Here is a 12,126-nt window from a genome sequence, read left to right as displayed (position 1 = left end):
TAGAGCCCCGGCCGCAGGGGGCAAATTTGATCCGCCAATTGGCACGGAAGTCCCAATAAGGTCGCGATTGGCTAGCTTTCTGGGTTGTTAGGAGGAGAGTCGCTCTCTACAGTACCCAGCATCTTGCAGCCACTATATTCATGTGGCTGGCCTAATAGATTTTCTGGTCTGTTGTGGCCCTCGGGTTATTGATAGTGGGGAACACGCCAATGGTAATACTGTTGAATGTGAAGACAAATAGTTAAACCCTCGCTTGGAGATCGTTGTTGCCCAGCATTTCAGTGGCATTTATGTTACTTGCAACATGTTTGCCCATGCCTGAATATTGTTTAGGTCTTGCTCCATGCAAGCATGGATTGCTTTACTTCGTGAGGAGTTGAATGTTGTGCAACCATCAGCTAACAAAACCACTTCTGACCTTATGAGGAAGGTCATTGCTGAAGTTGCTGTAAATGGCTGTACTACCTTGAGGAACTCCTGCAATGATGTCCTGGGGCTGGTATGCTTGGCCATAACATTTTCCTTTGTCTGAGATATGATTTCAAAGATTGAAATGGTTTCCTCTTCCTTAAGTTTACCTGGGCTAATTAATGCTACATTCTGTCAAGTGCTCCTTCAACTAAGCATCACAGAGCTACACTTACAAGTGTAAGTACCACTTGTAAGCATTGTCTGAAGCAACTATGCCTTGGCACAGATAAAGTTGTCAGATGTTCAGGTTAATTGCTGTTCTCAGCCAGCAATGTTGAGTCCATCATAGGGATTCTGAGCATCAACAACCCAGGATAATTATGTTTTTTCTGTTTATTTTCAATCATTTATCTGTTATTGGTTAATTTGGTTGCGGAGATTGCTGCATTTTATTTGAATCTAAAGTCTTCAGATGGACAAGAGGACTTGTACCGGTACTGATTAAACCAGTGGCTTGTTCCGTCTCACTACAGGCCTGACCGTGGTGATCCGGTATCCGGACAATAATAACCTCAACAGCAGCACTGGTGGCACTGCATTACCTAAGTTTGCTATCCGAGGAATGATGAAAACGTTTGGTTTGAATGGAGTTGTTCTTGATGTTGATACGGTAAGCTTAAAAATATTTTTAAAAAACAGTCTAAATCTGATACCTTGATCTTATGAATGAGTTTCCTAGCCTATTAAATGCAACAACTTGCAGAGACAAGATGTCGCATCTTCAGTAAAGACAGAGGAAGTGGTAATTGAGGGTCCTGCTTTGCAGCAGACACCTTTTGCCACTGAAATGGCAAAAAAGCACGACTTAACAGCACAGTTTCCAATGTGAAGATTGGTGTTAACTGCTCAGGAGCAAAAGAAAATGTAATTGAGGTGTCCTGGTTGTGCAGAGATTCGAAAGTCCTACAATGTGAGCGCTTGATTTCCCATTATTGTACCAGTAATGTTTCTTTGTTGCTTGAATTAACAGGCATAGCAGAAGGGAAAGTGAGCGTACTGAAATAAAATGTGAGTTTTTAATGATGACGCAAGGGACTTCAGATGCTGGAAAATTGAGTAAAACCCAAAGTGCTGGAGTAACTCAACGGATCAGGCGGCATCTGTAGAGGACATGGATAGGTGACATTTTGGCACAGGACCCTTCTTCAGACTAACCAGTTAATCCATGTCCTTCAGAGATGCTACCTGACCTGCTAAATTATTCCTGTACTTTAGGTTTTACTGTGAGTTTGTAATGTTGTCATTAGCAGTTCCTGCTACCAGTGTGTTTAGGAACAGTACCCATATTATCTAGTAGTAGGAAGTAAGCATTTCAAACCCATTCCTCACAATAAAATTTGGAATCAGCCCTTTTTTCCAGTTTTAAGAAAGTTGAATGGCTTCGGGCAATAGTAGTATGCAGCAGCAGCCAGAAGATGCCCAAAGAGACTTTGTCCTTCCTGCTGCCAATATCACTGGAACAGTGACGTGGATTTTTTAATACGTTATTTAGACCAGCAAAATAACTTTACAGAATGAGTAGGAAGGTAGTGCAGATGGTGGTTTACACCGAAGTTAGACACGAAATGCTGCAGTAACTCAGCGGGTCAGGCAGCAGCATCTCTGGAGAAAAAGAATAGGTGACGTTTCAGGTCGAGACCCTTCTTCAGACTTCAGGCTTCTCATGACTGAAGAAGGGTCTCGACCCAAAACGTCACCTATTCCTTTTCTCCAGAGATGCTGCTGCCTGACCCGCTGAGTTAGTCCAGCATTTTGATGATCCACAACTCGGAATATCTTTGAACTCAGCTGTTCATTCTGGAACTTCAGTTGCTTTCATTCTTTTTTACACATAAAATAATGCTGGTTTTCTTACCATTGCAAAATGTATTCTCCATTCTTTCTTCCACAACTTAGGCTAATGAATTGGTTCAGGTGGAGACATATTTGCGAAGTGAAGGTGTGCTAGTTCGTTATTGGTATCCAATTGACATGCTGGAGCACCCTCCCACGGGATACAGACGCACAGCGGCCTATGGACTGGTCACTCTGGATAACACAAACATCCAAATTCACAGGCAAGCTCTTTCAGATTAAAGTGTCAACCTTGGAAACCCATTGCAGAATTTAAAGAATTAAGAACCAATGTCTCCCATCTGTGGACAGAATTTATTTCACATTTTTGATTAGTACAGGTGTCCGAGGTTATGGGGAGATGGCAGGAGAATGGGGTTAGGTGGGAGAGATAGATCAGCCATGATTGAAGGGCGAAGAATTGATGGGCCGAATTGCCTAATTCTACTCCTATTCCTTTTTTAAACTAATTTATAAATAAAAATAAAGTTGTAACTGAACGCTTTATTGTTTTAGACGATTTTCATTCTTCATGTTCTCCACACCAAGAAACCTAGTTCTTTCCCCATGCTCGTTAACATAGTCAAATATTGTTAATATTCAGTGCTTACAGATTTATAGTGGAGATCCCCATATGATAGTCAGGAGAGGGGAATCCATCATTTTTTAAACATTTCTCCTCCCAAACTGAGGACTGCTAAATTAGACGTGCTGAGTTACTCCAGCATCTTGTGTTTTGCTGCTAAGTTAATGTTTCCTGTTGGTACTCTGACATCTCAACCAATGTACACAAATTGAAGGTTGTTGGCATCCTTCCATTCTCCTTGGATCAAGTGCCCAGTGCCAAAGCCATTCAACTTTGGGTTAGCTCACTACAGTTTAAATTTTTAGTAAGAATAATCTTTCCAAGTCATGTCAGCACAAGCACAACATTCCTTCTCGTTGACTGGATCACGCCGTAAATTTCTGCATTTGTAATAAAATGATCATAAGTCAAGTTGACCTCCTGGTTTGTTTTGCTTCTCGCAGTCTTTCGTGCTCACTGAAAAGTTCAGGAATGAGAATGGAAGCTGTGTTTAATCAATAACTTGTTGAAGTGGTCAAAGTAAACTCGAGAGCTATGAATATACCCTGGACTTGTAAATTAGATTTTTATATATATTTGCAATGCATAGTCCTTGTTATACTAGTCATACCATTTAAGAGTTATTAAAATTATTATACATATATATATTATCCCCTCATTCTCAATGATGGATTACCCAGTATAAATTTTGAAGCCTGAGCTTGAGATATTTTTGTCTTTCTGCCTTAGTTGTTTATTTTTCTTCCATGCATACTGCCCCTTCCCTTCTAACACCCACCACCTGCCCCAATATACTAATACAGTCCCACCCACTAATTTTGTCCCACCCACTCCCCTGACATCAGTCTGAGGAAGGGTCTCAAACCGAAACATTACCCATTCCTTCTCTCCAGAGATGCTGCCTGTCCCGCTGAGTTACTCCAGCATTTTGTATCTACCTTCGATTTAAACCAGCATCTGCAGTTCTTTCCTACACATACTAATCCAGTCATTCACTCTAAGTTCAATGAATTCCGTGAGCAAAATGGATGAGAAGGGAATGCTGAAGAAGTGGCAGGTATATTTCCATGTTTCTAACTCTTAAATGGTATGACTAGTATAACAAGGACTATGCATTGCAAACTTCTACCTTTCCCAACTAAGCAGTTGGTAATTGACAAGCAATACAATTTGTTTAATAATTAGGCTATTATATGACCATATTTATACTTGGTGCCCCATTTAATTTTTTTCCAACTTTCTTCTTGTGCTGTTGTTTGCAGAGAGTTGCTACGCTGTGAAGCTTCCCTAGCTAGGCTGTACTGTCGTATGGCTTTGCTCAACATCTTTGCTCCTAAGTCTCCACACACGTTTACTCGGCTCTTCCACATCCCCGCAGTGCGTGATATAACACTGGAGCATCTACAGCTTTTGTCCAATCAACTTCTGGCTCCACCACTTTCAGGTTGGTGTTATCAAACTGACATGAAGTTGAAAGATAAACTACGTATGTAACTGTAGACAGATGTGCATCTAATTTCAACAAATTAGGAAGCAAACCAGTTTGAAGTCGGTTCTTGATCTTAAAAGATAGTTATACAAACTTTATAGCTGCTTAATAAATAAAAAAGTATACTGTGAATCTACAGAATTATAGAGACTAACACTCCAGATTCTATGCATTGTGGAGTTGACCAATATTGGCCAAGGCAGTATTTGAAGCATTAATTCTATCTTCAGTGACCATGTTTGGGAGCACCCATGAGCTGAAAGTAGAACGTGATTGTGCATTATGTAGTTACGCGTGTAGCTCACACTCAATGCTTAAAGTGACATTAGGATTTTTTTCTGAGAGAGGATTATAATAGCCATGTATTTGTACCTTAGCCACCTTCATAAAATGAAAAAAAAAATCAAATAAGATAAAAAAATGTTACATTTGTGATCAAATGTCTAAGTGGACATAGTAAAGATTCAAAACTTCCTGCATTTTCAAGCATATTTTTATCTCCTGAAAGTTATGTTTTTGTTTTAATGTTTATTTTACTGGGGAAAATTGCAAGTTATAATCAACATAGGATTCTATCCAATTTAATGCCCATTTGTATTTGCAGCGTATCTTATTTGTATGTTGTATCTTGTGGGGCAGTAGTCCATATTTGGAAAGTACTGATGTCCTAGCAATGCACTGAAGTTGTACTATAGCTCTGGCAGATCAGGTAAAGGAGAATCCTAAGAGATTCTATAAGTATACTCCGATCAAAAGGGTAACTCGTGAGAGGATAGGTCTCTAAGGATCAATGCTATTGTCTATAAGTCAAGCCACAGGAGATGGGTGAGATCTTAAATGACTATTTCCTATTTGTATTTACGGTGAAGAAGGTTGTGTCTGCTAAAGAATTAAAGAATGAATAAGGATATCTTGGATTCCGCACCAAGTAAATCTGATTGACCAGCTATGGATTAAATGTGTCCAGTAGTCAGCAAACCTGCTTTTGGCCTACTGTTGATTGGTTGGTAGTCTGTCACTAGAAGTAAACCGTTCTGGACTTGTTCTGAAAAGAGATTTCAGTGAAAAGATTTGGCGAATTTTACATGTGTCCTTCCCTCCTTCTGCAGATGGAACCATCAGCTCTGATTCAATTCTTCTGGCTCAGTCCCTCCAGCATTGTAACCAGGGTCAGAACTGCTCTCCCACTGATCTCTTCTACCAGGGCAATTCCAATTCCATCAGGGAATGGCTCACAGTTGCCATAACCCGAGCCTTACACCAGGGTGAAGACAGTTTGTTGGAGTTAACAAAACAGATCTGCTCTTTCCTGCAGGTATAGTTCCCACGATTTCCATTTGGCAAACCCATGTTCTATATTCTTCAATTGTGATTTTAAGGTGTCCCTCTAAGTTGCTGCTTTATTATTTATTGTATATGGAGAAACTAAGTTGCACCCAAAAGCAATTGTGCAAAAAAAACCTCATCACACTTGAAAAGAAACAAAAACTGGATATTAAAGAAGAAACAATAATGGAAGAAGGATTGTAGTTGTTTATTGAGAATATTGAGAAATAGTGTGAAAAATAGAATATGGAAAAAATAATAATAATTGCAGCACATTAATGATGAGGCTTTCTTAAAGTTCCGTTTTCAGAATTGGGAGTTGTCAATCTTTGGTGTCGTCATGACTCGTTGGATCGATGTTAATAATAATAATAATAATAAGCATTTATTTTATATAGCGCCTTACCAGAAGCTCAAAGCGCTTTACAAAAACAATCATAACATAAAAACAAACAGACAAACTATCCTAACGGAGAAGCGGCGAATAAACAGCGCCAGCGTCCTCTCACGTCAGGGTCCGGCAGTAGACAACAAAAAGCACAGGACACACAGATACAATTTTTACACAAACAGCCATCACAGTGATTGCTCTAGGCACACCCTCACTGTGATGGAAGGCAAAGAAAAGTCTTATCTTTTAAACTTATTAAGAGTTTTATATGATACTACCTCCTTGTGGGTTCTCAGGATAGAATTGTGAAAATAGTTGATCATTCTAACCTGTTCAGAAATCAGATAGAATGGCATGCTGAGAGTGGATGGACCTAACTTCTGACACTGATTACTTCCTCTAGCAGAAACCTCTACCAATTATGCTGAGACAATTGCTATAAATACAGCATGTATTAATTTATTTATAAAGGCAAGATACTTCTCATACTTCACTACTGTTTGGGTTCACAGTTATATAGCAGAGCCAAATCGCATGTCCCAATCTCACAATCTATAATTAATGCTATATATTAATTGCAGGGAAAAAAAATCTGCTTATTCCAGTTTGCATCCAATTTAGCATTCTGGTGTTATGTAGTCACTGTGTGTTGCTACAATTTATGGTTTAAACTAAAACTTCAGTGATTGCACAGATGTTTAATAACGAATAAAACTGGCTTATGTTCTGTTGCACTGCAGCATGCACCAGAACAGTTTCCTTCGGAGGAGTTCCCAGTGACTGAGTCGAAAGTGAGCATGGATGTGCATTTTCCTGGAGCTGCCTTTGTAATGGTCTCATGCAAGGAAAGTCCGGCAGGGTTTCGGAAAGAGTAAGCATGGTTTTATTATGATGCACGGAATAGTTATGTAGGGCAAGTTTTTAAATATTTAAAACTTTACAGTGCACCCCTAAATCATGTTATCAAGGGTAAGGTTACCCTGCTGAACCATGTGAAACATTTTGGCCTTCGGGGTTTCATGGACTTGCTCACAGAGTTGTTATTTAACTCTGGGTTGAATTGCAGCGCCACAAAATGAAGAGCAAAATTTCAATGTGATGCATATGCAGTCATTAATTTTGCCATCCACTGGTCTTGGTTTAAAATTTACTTTGATAATTATGTAGCTGTTGCCTAATCTCACCAGCGTTTTAGTTGATTTCTTTGCTGCCAGACAATGTGTCGTCCAGTTGTCACTTGCTGCTTGTAGTTTCTGAGATTTGACTCTTATTAAGCTGAAATGGGTGAGAGATGCCACCTCAAGGCAAACCAGTGAATAGCAAAACTAACAGCCAGTTGTTGATTTTTAATGAGTGATTTAATCTGAAGTTGGCTGCAGGAAACAGCAAATAATCTTAATTTTCGATGGAAAATTCCCTGGTATTTGATCTATTAACCAAAATATTTTCCTTTTTGGAAGGGTGGCCTAGTTGAACAGCAGGGCAACACAGTGGCGCAGCTGGTAGAGCTACTGCCTCAGTGCCTGAAACCCATGTTTGATCCTGACCTCGGGTGCTGTCTGCAGATTCGCCTGAGACCACGTGGGTTTTGGGTGCTCCAGTTTCCTCCCACATCCAAAAGACATGTGGGTTTGTAGATTAATTGGCCTTTGTAAAATGCCGCTAGTATCTAGGGAGTGGATGCGAAAGTGGGATAACATTGAACCAGTGTGAACTGGTGATCAGTGTTTGGTGGGAACTTTATGGGCCGAAGGGCCTATTACAATGCAATATCTTTCAATCTGTGAAATTAAGGGATTTGGTAAGTAGATGTATAAAAATCTTAACAGATGGCAGTGGAAACCTATTTTTTTTAAATGGGAGCTACTCACTCATTAAACTGTAAAATTAGATGATATTCGAGCTATGCACCAATTTAATCACCATTCTTATTGTTTAGTTCCTCTTTGTACAAGGCTCCGTGGGTGAGAGTGCTGGTATATGGATTGGGTCACAAAGTGCGGAAAAATGGACAACTTAGCCTGACGGAAACCGTGTGTTATCCAAAGGATGCATCACCCACCAACACTGGTCTCACTCCACCCCCCACCACAAATCAGTATCCCTCTGTCGTCATCCCTACTGACAAGCTGCACGTGAAACTAGGTACTCTGAACAGCTCTGCAAGTCTTCCAATAGATATAAATTACCTGAGTGTTTGAATGACTTGTTATTGAAAAAATTTCAAAAGTGCAATGTTTCCGTTAAATAGGCAAGTCGATGGTGAGTCCACATCTGAAGTACCGCATGCAGTGTTTGTCTCTTTAAAAAGAAATAAATGGATGTTGCAAGCAGTTCAGGGAAGATTTACTGGACTATTGAGCAAAAATCAAAGTGCTGGAGGAAATCAGCAGGCCAGGCAGCATCTGTGCAAGTAATGCACAGATGACTTTTCCAGTTGAAACCTTTCAGTTCAGACTGATAACTGGAATGGGTGGTTATCATATGGAGAAATCCTGGACAGGCTGAGCTTGCATCTGCTAGAGTTTAGATGACTGAGAGGACTTAATTGGAACATTGAAGATCAAATATATAGTTTTGGGAGGGTAGATGCGGAGAGGAGTTTCTCCATGTAGGAGAATCTAGATCTGGGGTCACTGTTTCAAAAACGTGTTTCCCATTTAAAATAGGATAAAGATTTTTTTTCCCACAGGTCATGAATCTTTGGAACTCCTTCCCAATGAGGGTGAAAATTGAGTCCTTTAGAATATTTTTAAGACAGAATAAGATCCTCTATAAACAAGGGAATGATCAATGACCAGTGGTACTTTATTGTCACATATACAGTGAAATTCCTTTTTTGCAAACAGTTCAGTAAAAACCTTGCTGTACATAAGCACAATCATACTTAAGTACAAGAGTGTAGGAATAGTAGATTACACTGAGACAGTACACAAGAGTCGCTATGACCTTCATCATTTTGTATGATTCAAGTTGTTAAAAATGTAGAGTCATAAAGGTTTGTTGTCCTGGTGGTGACACTGGGTTGGGTTGGAGTTGCAGGGGTTGGCTTTGACAGGCGATGTTATTGATGTGGAGTAGATTCATGATCTTAAGTGGTGGAGTAGGCTCAAGGGGCTGATTGCTCTACTCCCAGTTACTAATTTTCTATGTTCTGTTCTCAATACGTTGTCACGTGGAATATTTCACGAAATAAATACTCCCTTTAAGTGTGGACGTCCTGGGTTGATTTTGGCAGTAGATTACTAAAATTAACTCAAATTAAATTTCCATAAACAATTTCTCTCCCCTTCCTGATAGATCTGTTCTCTGATTCTTCCAAGTGTGGACTTGAACTTACTTTCTGTAGTTTCTCTCAGCAAATTATTTAATTAGGTTTTGAATTTCATCTTCCCAGGTGTCTCTCCGCCACCTGGTGCGGTGCTGGTGTTGAACTCATTGCCTCTGGAATTTCCTCTGGCAATGGCATTTGCTGAACAGTTGCTGACATGGAAGCTGGTTGAAAGAGATGGAAAATCTGAAGATGAACTTGATGCTATTCCTGGATCCGTTCTCCTGCAGGTCGTTGAGCTGTTCGGTAAGACAAATTGCTATAAATGGATCTGTGGAGTGCATCCTCTATATTGTTTATTCGTAAAAATATGGTTTATTTTTATCTGCAATAATAATTTCCAGAACTTGACACTTAAGCAAATCTACATATCTGTTAGTTCACCAAAACAAAATGGTAACTTTTCATTGCTTTTTGAGAAATTGTAAGTTTTTAGTGTCATGTAGTGCACAAGAACTACAAGAATAAGCTTTTAGTTGCACCTGATGATATAATCCGGTATCTACCCAGCCATATTTCAGCCGGCTGCAGATAATGGATGGTGTTTAAGAACACTAACAAAAGCAGAATTGTGCTATTTTCCCTTCTTGGTTGTGGAGGGCAATGTAGAAGTGGATTAAGGCAAATGCACTTTAATGCTTTATTTTCTACATTTGATTACTTCCCAAATTCATAGCTAACCTATTGTGGACAACAGACCTTGCCCCCAGCATAAAGGAGATGATATTCCACCTTGTAGCTGAATTGCTGCGGAAAATTCACCAGCTCGAGCAAAAGAAGAATCCATCTGGCCTCTCATCATCTATTGCCATCCAATTAAATCCATGCCTGGCCGTTCTGATGGCAATTCAAACTGAGCTCCGCAAACTCTATGATGAAGAAACGCAAAACTGGGTAACTGGGAACAGTTCTGGTATCGGGATTGGTGTGACTGACCAGGGTCGTTTCTCCATCTACTTCCATGCTTTGATGGAGATTTGTCTTGCAGTTGCAGAAGTAACACTGCCCATCAACGTGAGCACAGCAATGAATGTGATGACCTCCACAAGCGCACCGAGTCTCAGTGATTCCTCTTCCTCCTCCTCCTCCTCACCAGGGCAGACGCCACAGAGCCCAAGCTTGCTCTCCAAACGGAAAAAGGTCAAAATGAAACGTGAGAAGACGTCGGCGACAGGGAAGCGGCTCACCTCGCGAGGCAGTGAAAGCGACACCTCAATCCTGAATATTAGCGGAAGTAAACCTGAAGATATGCTGTGGTTCCACCGAGCACTGACGTTACTCATGATCCTCCGTCACCTGACAAAAAAGGACCCTCAGGGACAAGGAATGACAAACGACGCCATTGCAGATGCCTGTCAAGCTTTGGTCGGCTCCACCTCCCATAGCAGGTTGCTCGTGATCTCGGGCATTCCAACACATCTTGAAGAATGCATCGTCCGCAGTGCCATTCGCAGGGCGTGCAGTGCGCACGGTGGCATATTCAAAGATGAGATTTACATCCCACTGCAAGATGATGACCCCAAGAGGTTGAAGGTGAAAGCTGACACCAAGTTGGAACTGGATAAGTCGACAACAGTCAACAGCATGGACAGCTTGGATGTAAGCAGCGGCAGCAGTGTAACACCAGCTATGAGTATGAGCGCATCCGCCTCCACCAGTCAGACCTCAATTTGCAGCTCGCAGTGTGTCTCTCGGACAGCGAGTGATCTTTCCGTAGACCAGTTTCAAGCAAGTCATGACCAGGCTGCTCCACAGGGAATGATTGATCCCCACACAGTGTCCAGCCAGGAAAGTCTGGACTTGTCTCTGTGCAGCACAGGAAGCTTAGGCAGTCTCGGTAGTCTCGGAGAACCCTTGGACAGTGCGGACTCAGCTTCCATCTCAGACGTTGGATCAATGTACACAGTCACATCACTGGACAACAACCCACTTGTGTCACGGTCCATCAAAGGTTATGCCATCGTTGAGGTAAGGTTAGGGTTTATTATCTTGATTTTAGATTATGGTTTCCAAAAAGCACAAAGGAGTTTGAATAATAATTTAAAGGTGGCTTTTAAATTAGCTCTCAAAGTTGTTTACTTGGTGTGAGAGATTTAAATAGTTTAGCGCCACATTAGTCACGGGCAACTAGCAAAACAATTTACATTTTAAAATTAATTATGACATTGTTTTCTTTTATTGAGACTATTAGCTTAAGGTACCAATTGAAGCTTACACGGATTCATGACCTCTGTGAATGCTTATTATATTTATGTGATATATATTTTGTAGTGTTTAAATTGCAATGCAATTATATTGTACCATTATATTATGCAATTATAACAAATGAAATTATATTGTTCAAAGTCATCCAACTAAAATGGTAATATTTGTTATATTGTTTGATGGATTGAGATTTGGCTGATTTTTTTCTATCTCTGGTATGATAGTATCAAGTAACATTCATAAATGCAAAATAGAAATTTGGAGAAATTGTTGATATTTTTTAATGATTTATAGCATAGACACGTGATTTATTAAATATTTATAGTTCATTGTTATACAGGTGCTTGCAGTGCAACTTGTTTCTGAAATTTAAATTTTGAAAGAACTTGCTCCATGCTCCAACCATTCATGACGCTAAGGTTTGAGTTTAACTGGTGCCTTGTCCATCCTGGGAAACAGGGACCCACGAACTGTAACTGGGCCTTGGTGATAGG

General features: G+C 40.3%; 1 protein-coding gene across 10 annotated transcripts in view; it reads left to right on the top strand.

Annotated features, from left to right (window-relative positions):
- The window catches only part of hectd4 (HECT domain E3 ubiquitin protein ligase 4), a 173,658-nt gene that overhangs the window by 137,784 nt on the left and 23,748 nt on the right, over positions 1–12,126 (top strand). For all 10 annotated transcript variants that reach the window (XM_078421863.1, XM_078421868.1, XM_078421861.1 and 7 more), the window contains 8 exons: positions 945–1,081; positions 2,368–2,528; positions 4,153–4,334; positions 5,489–5,694; positions 6,837–6,967; positions 8,036–8,241; positions 9,494–9,673; positions 10,104–11,400. In XM_078421863.1, the coding sequence (XP_078277989.1) occupies positions 945–1,081; positions 2,368–2,528; positions 4,153–4,334; positions 5,489–5,694; positions 6,837–6,967; positions 8,036–8,241; positions 9,494–9,673; positions 10,104–11,400 (2,500 nt within the window). The remainder of the gene's footprint in view (positions 1–944; positions 1,082–2,367; positions 2,529–4,152; positions 4,335–5,488; positions 5,695–6,836; positions 6,968–8,035; positions 8,242–9,493; positions 9,674–10,103; positions 11,401–12,126) is intronic.

Source organism: Rhinoraja longicauda, chromosome 25, assembly GCF_053455715.1.
Source record: "Rhinoraja longicauda isolate Sanriku21f chromosome 25, sRhiLon1.1, whole genome shotgun sequence".
In the NCBI taxonomy this organism is placed as follows: domain Eukaryota; kingdom Metazoa; phylum Chordata; class Chondrichthyes; order Rajiformes; family Arhynchobatidae; genus Rhinoraja; species Rhinoraja longicauda.
Note: the sequence above shows the minus strand (reverse complement) of the source record. Positions and strands in the feature narration are given on the sequence as shown.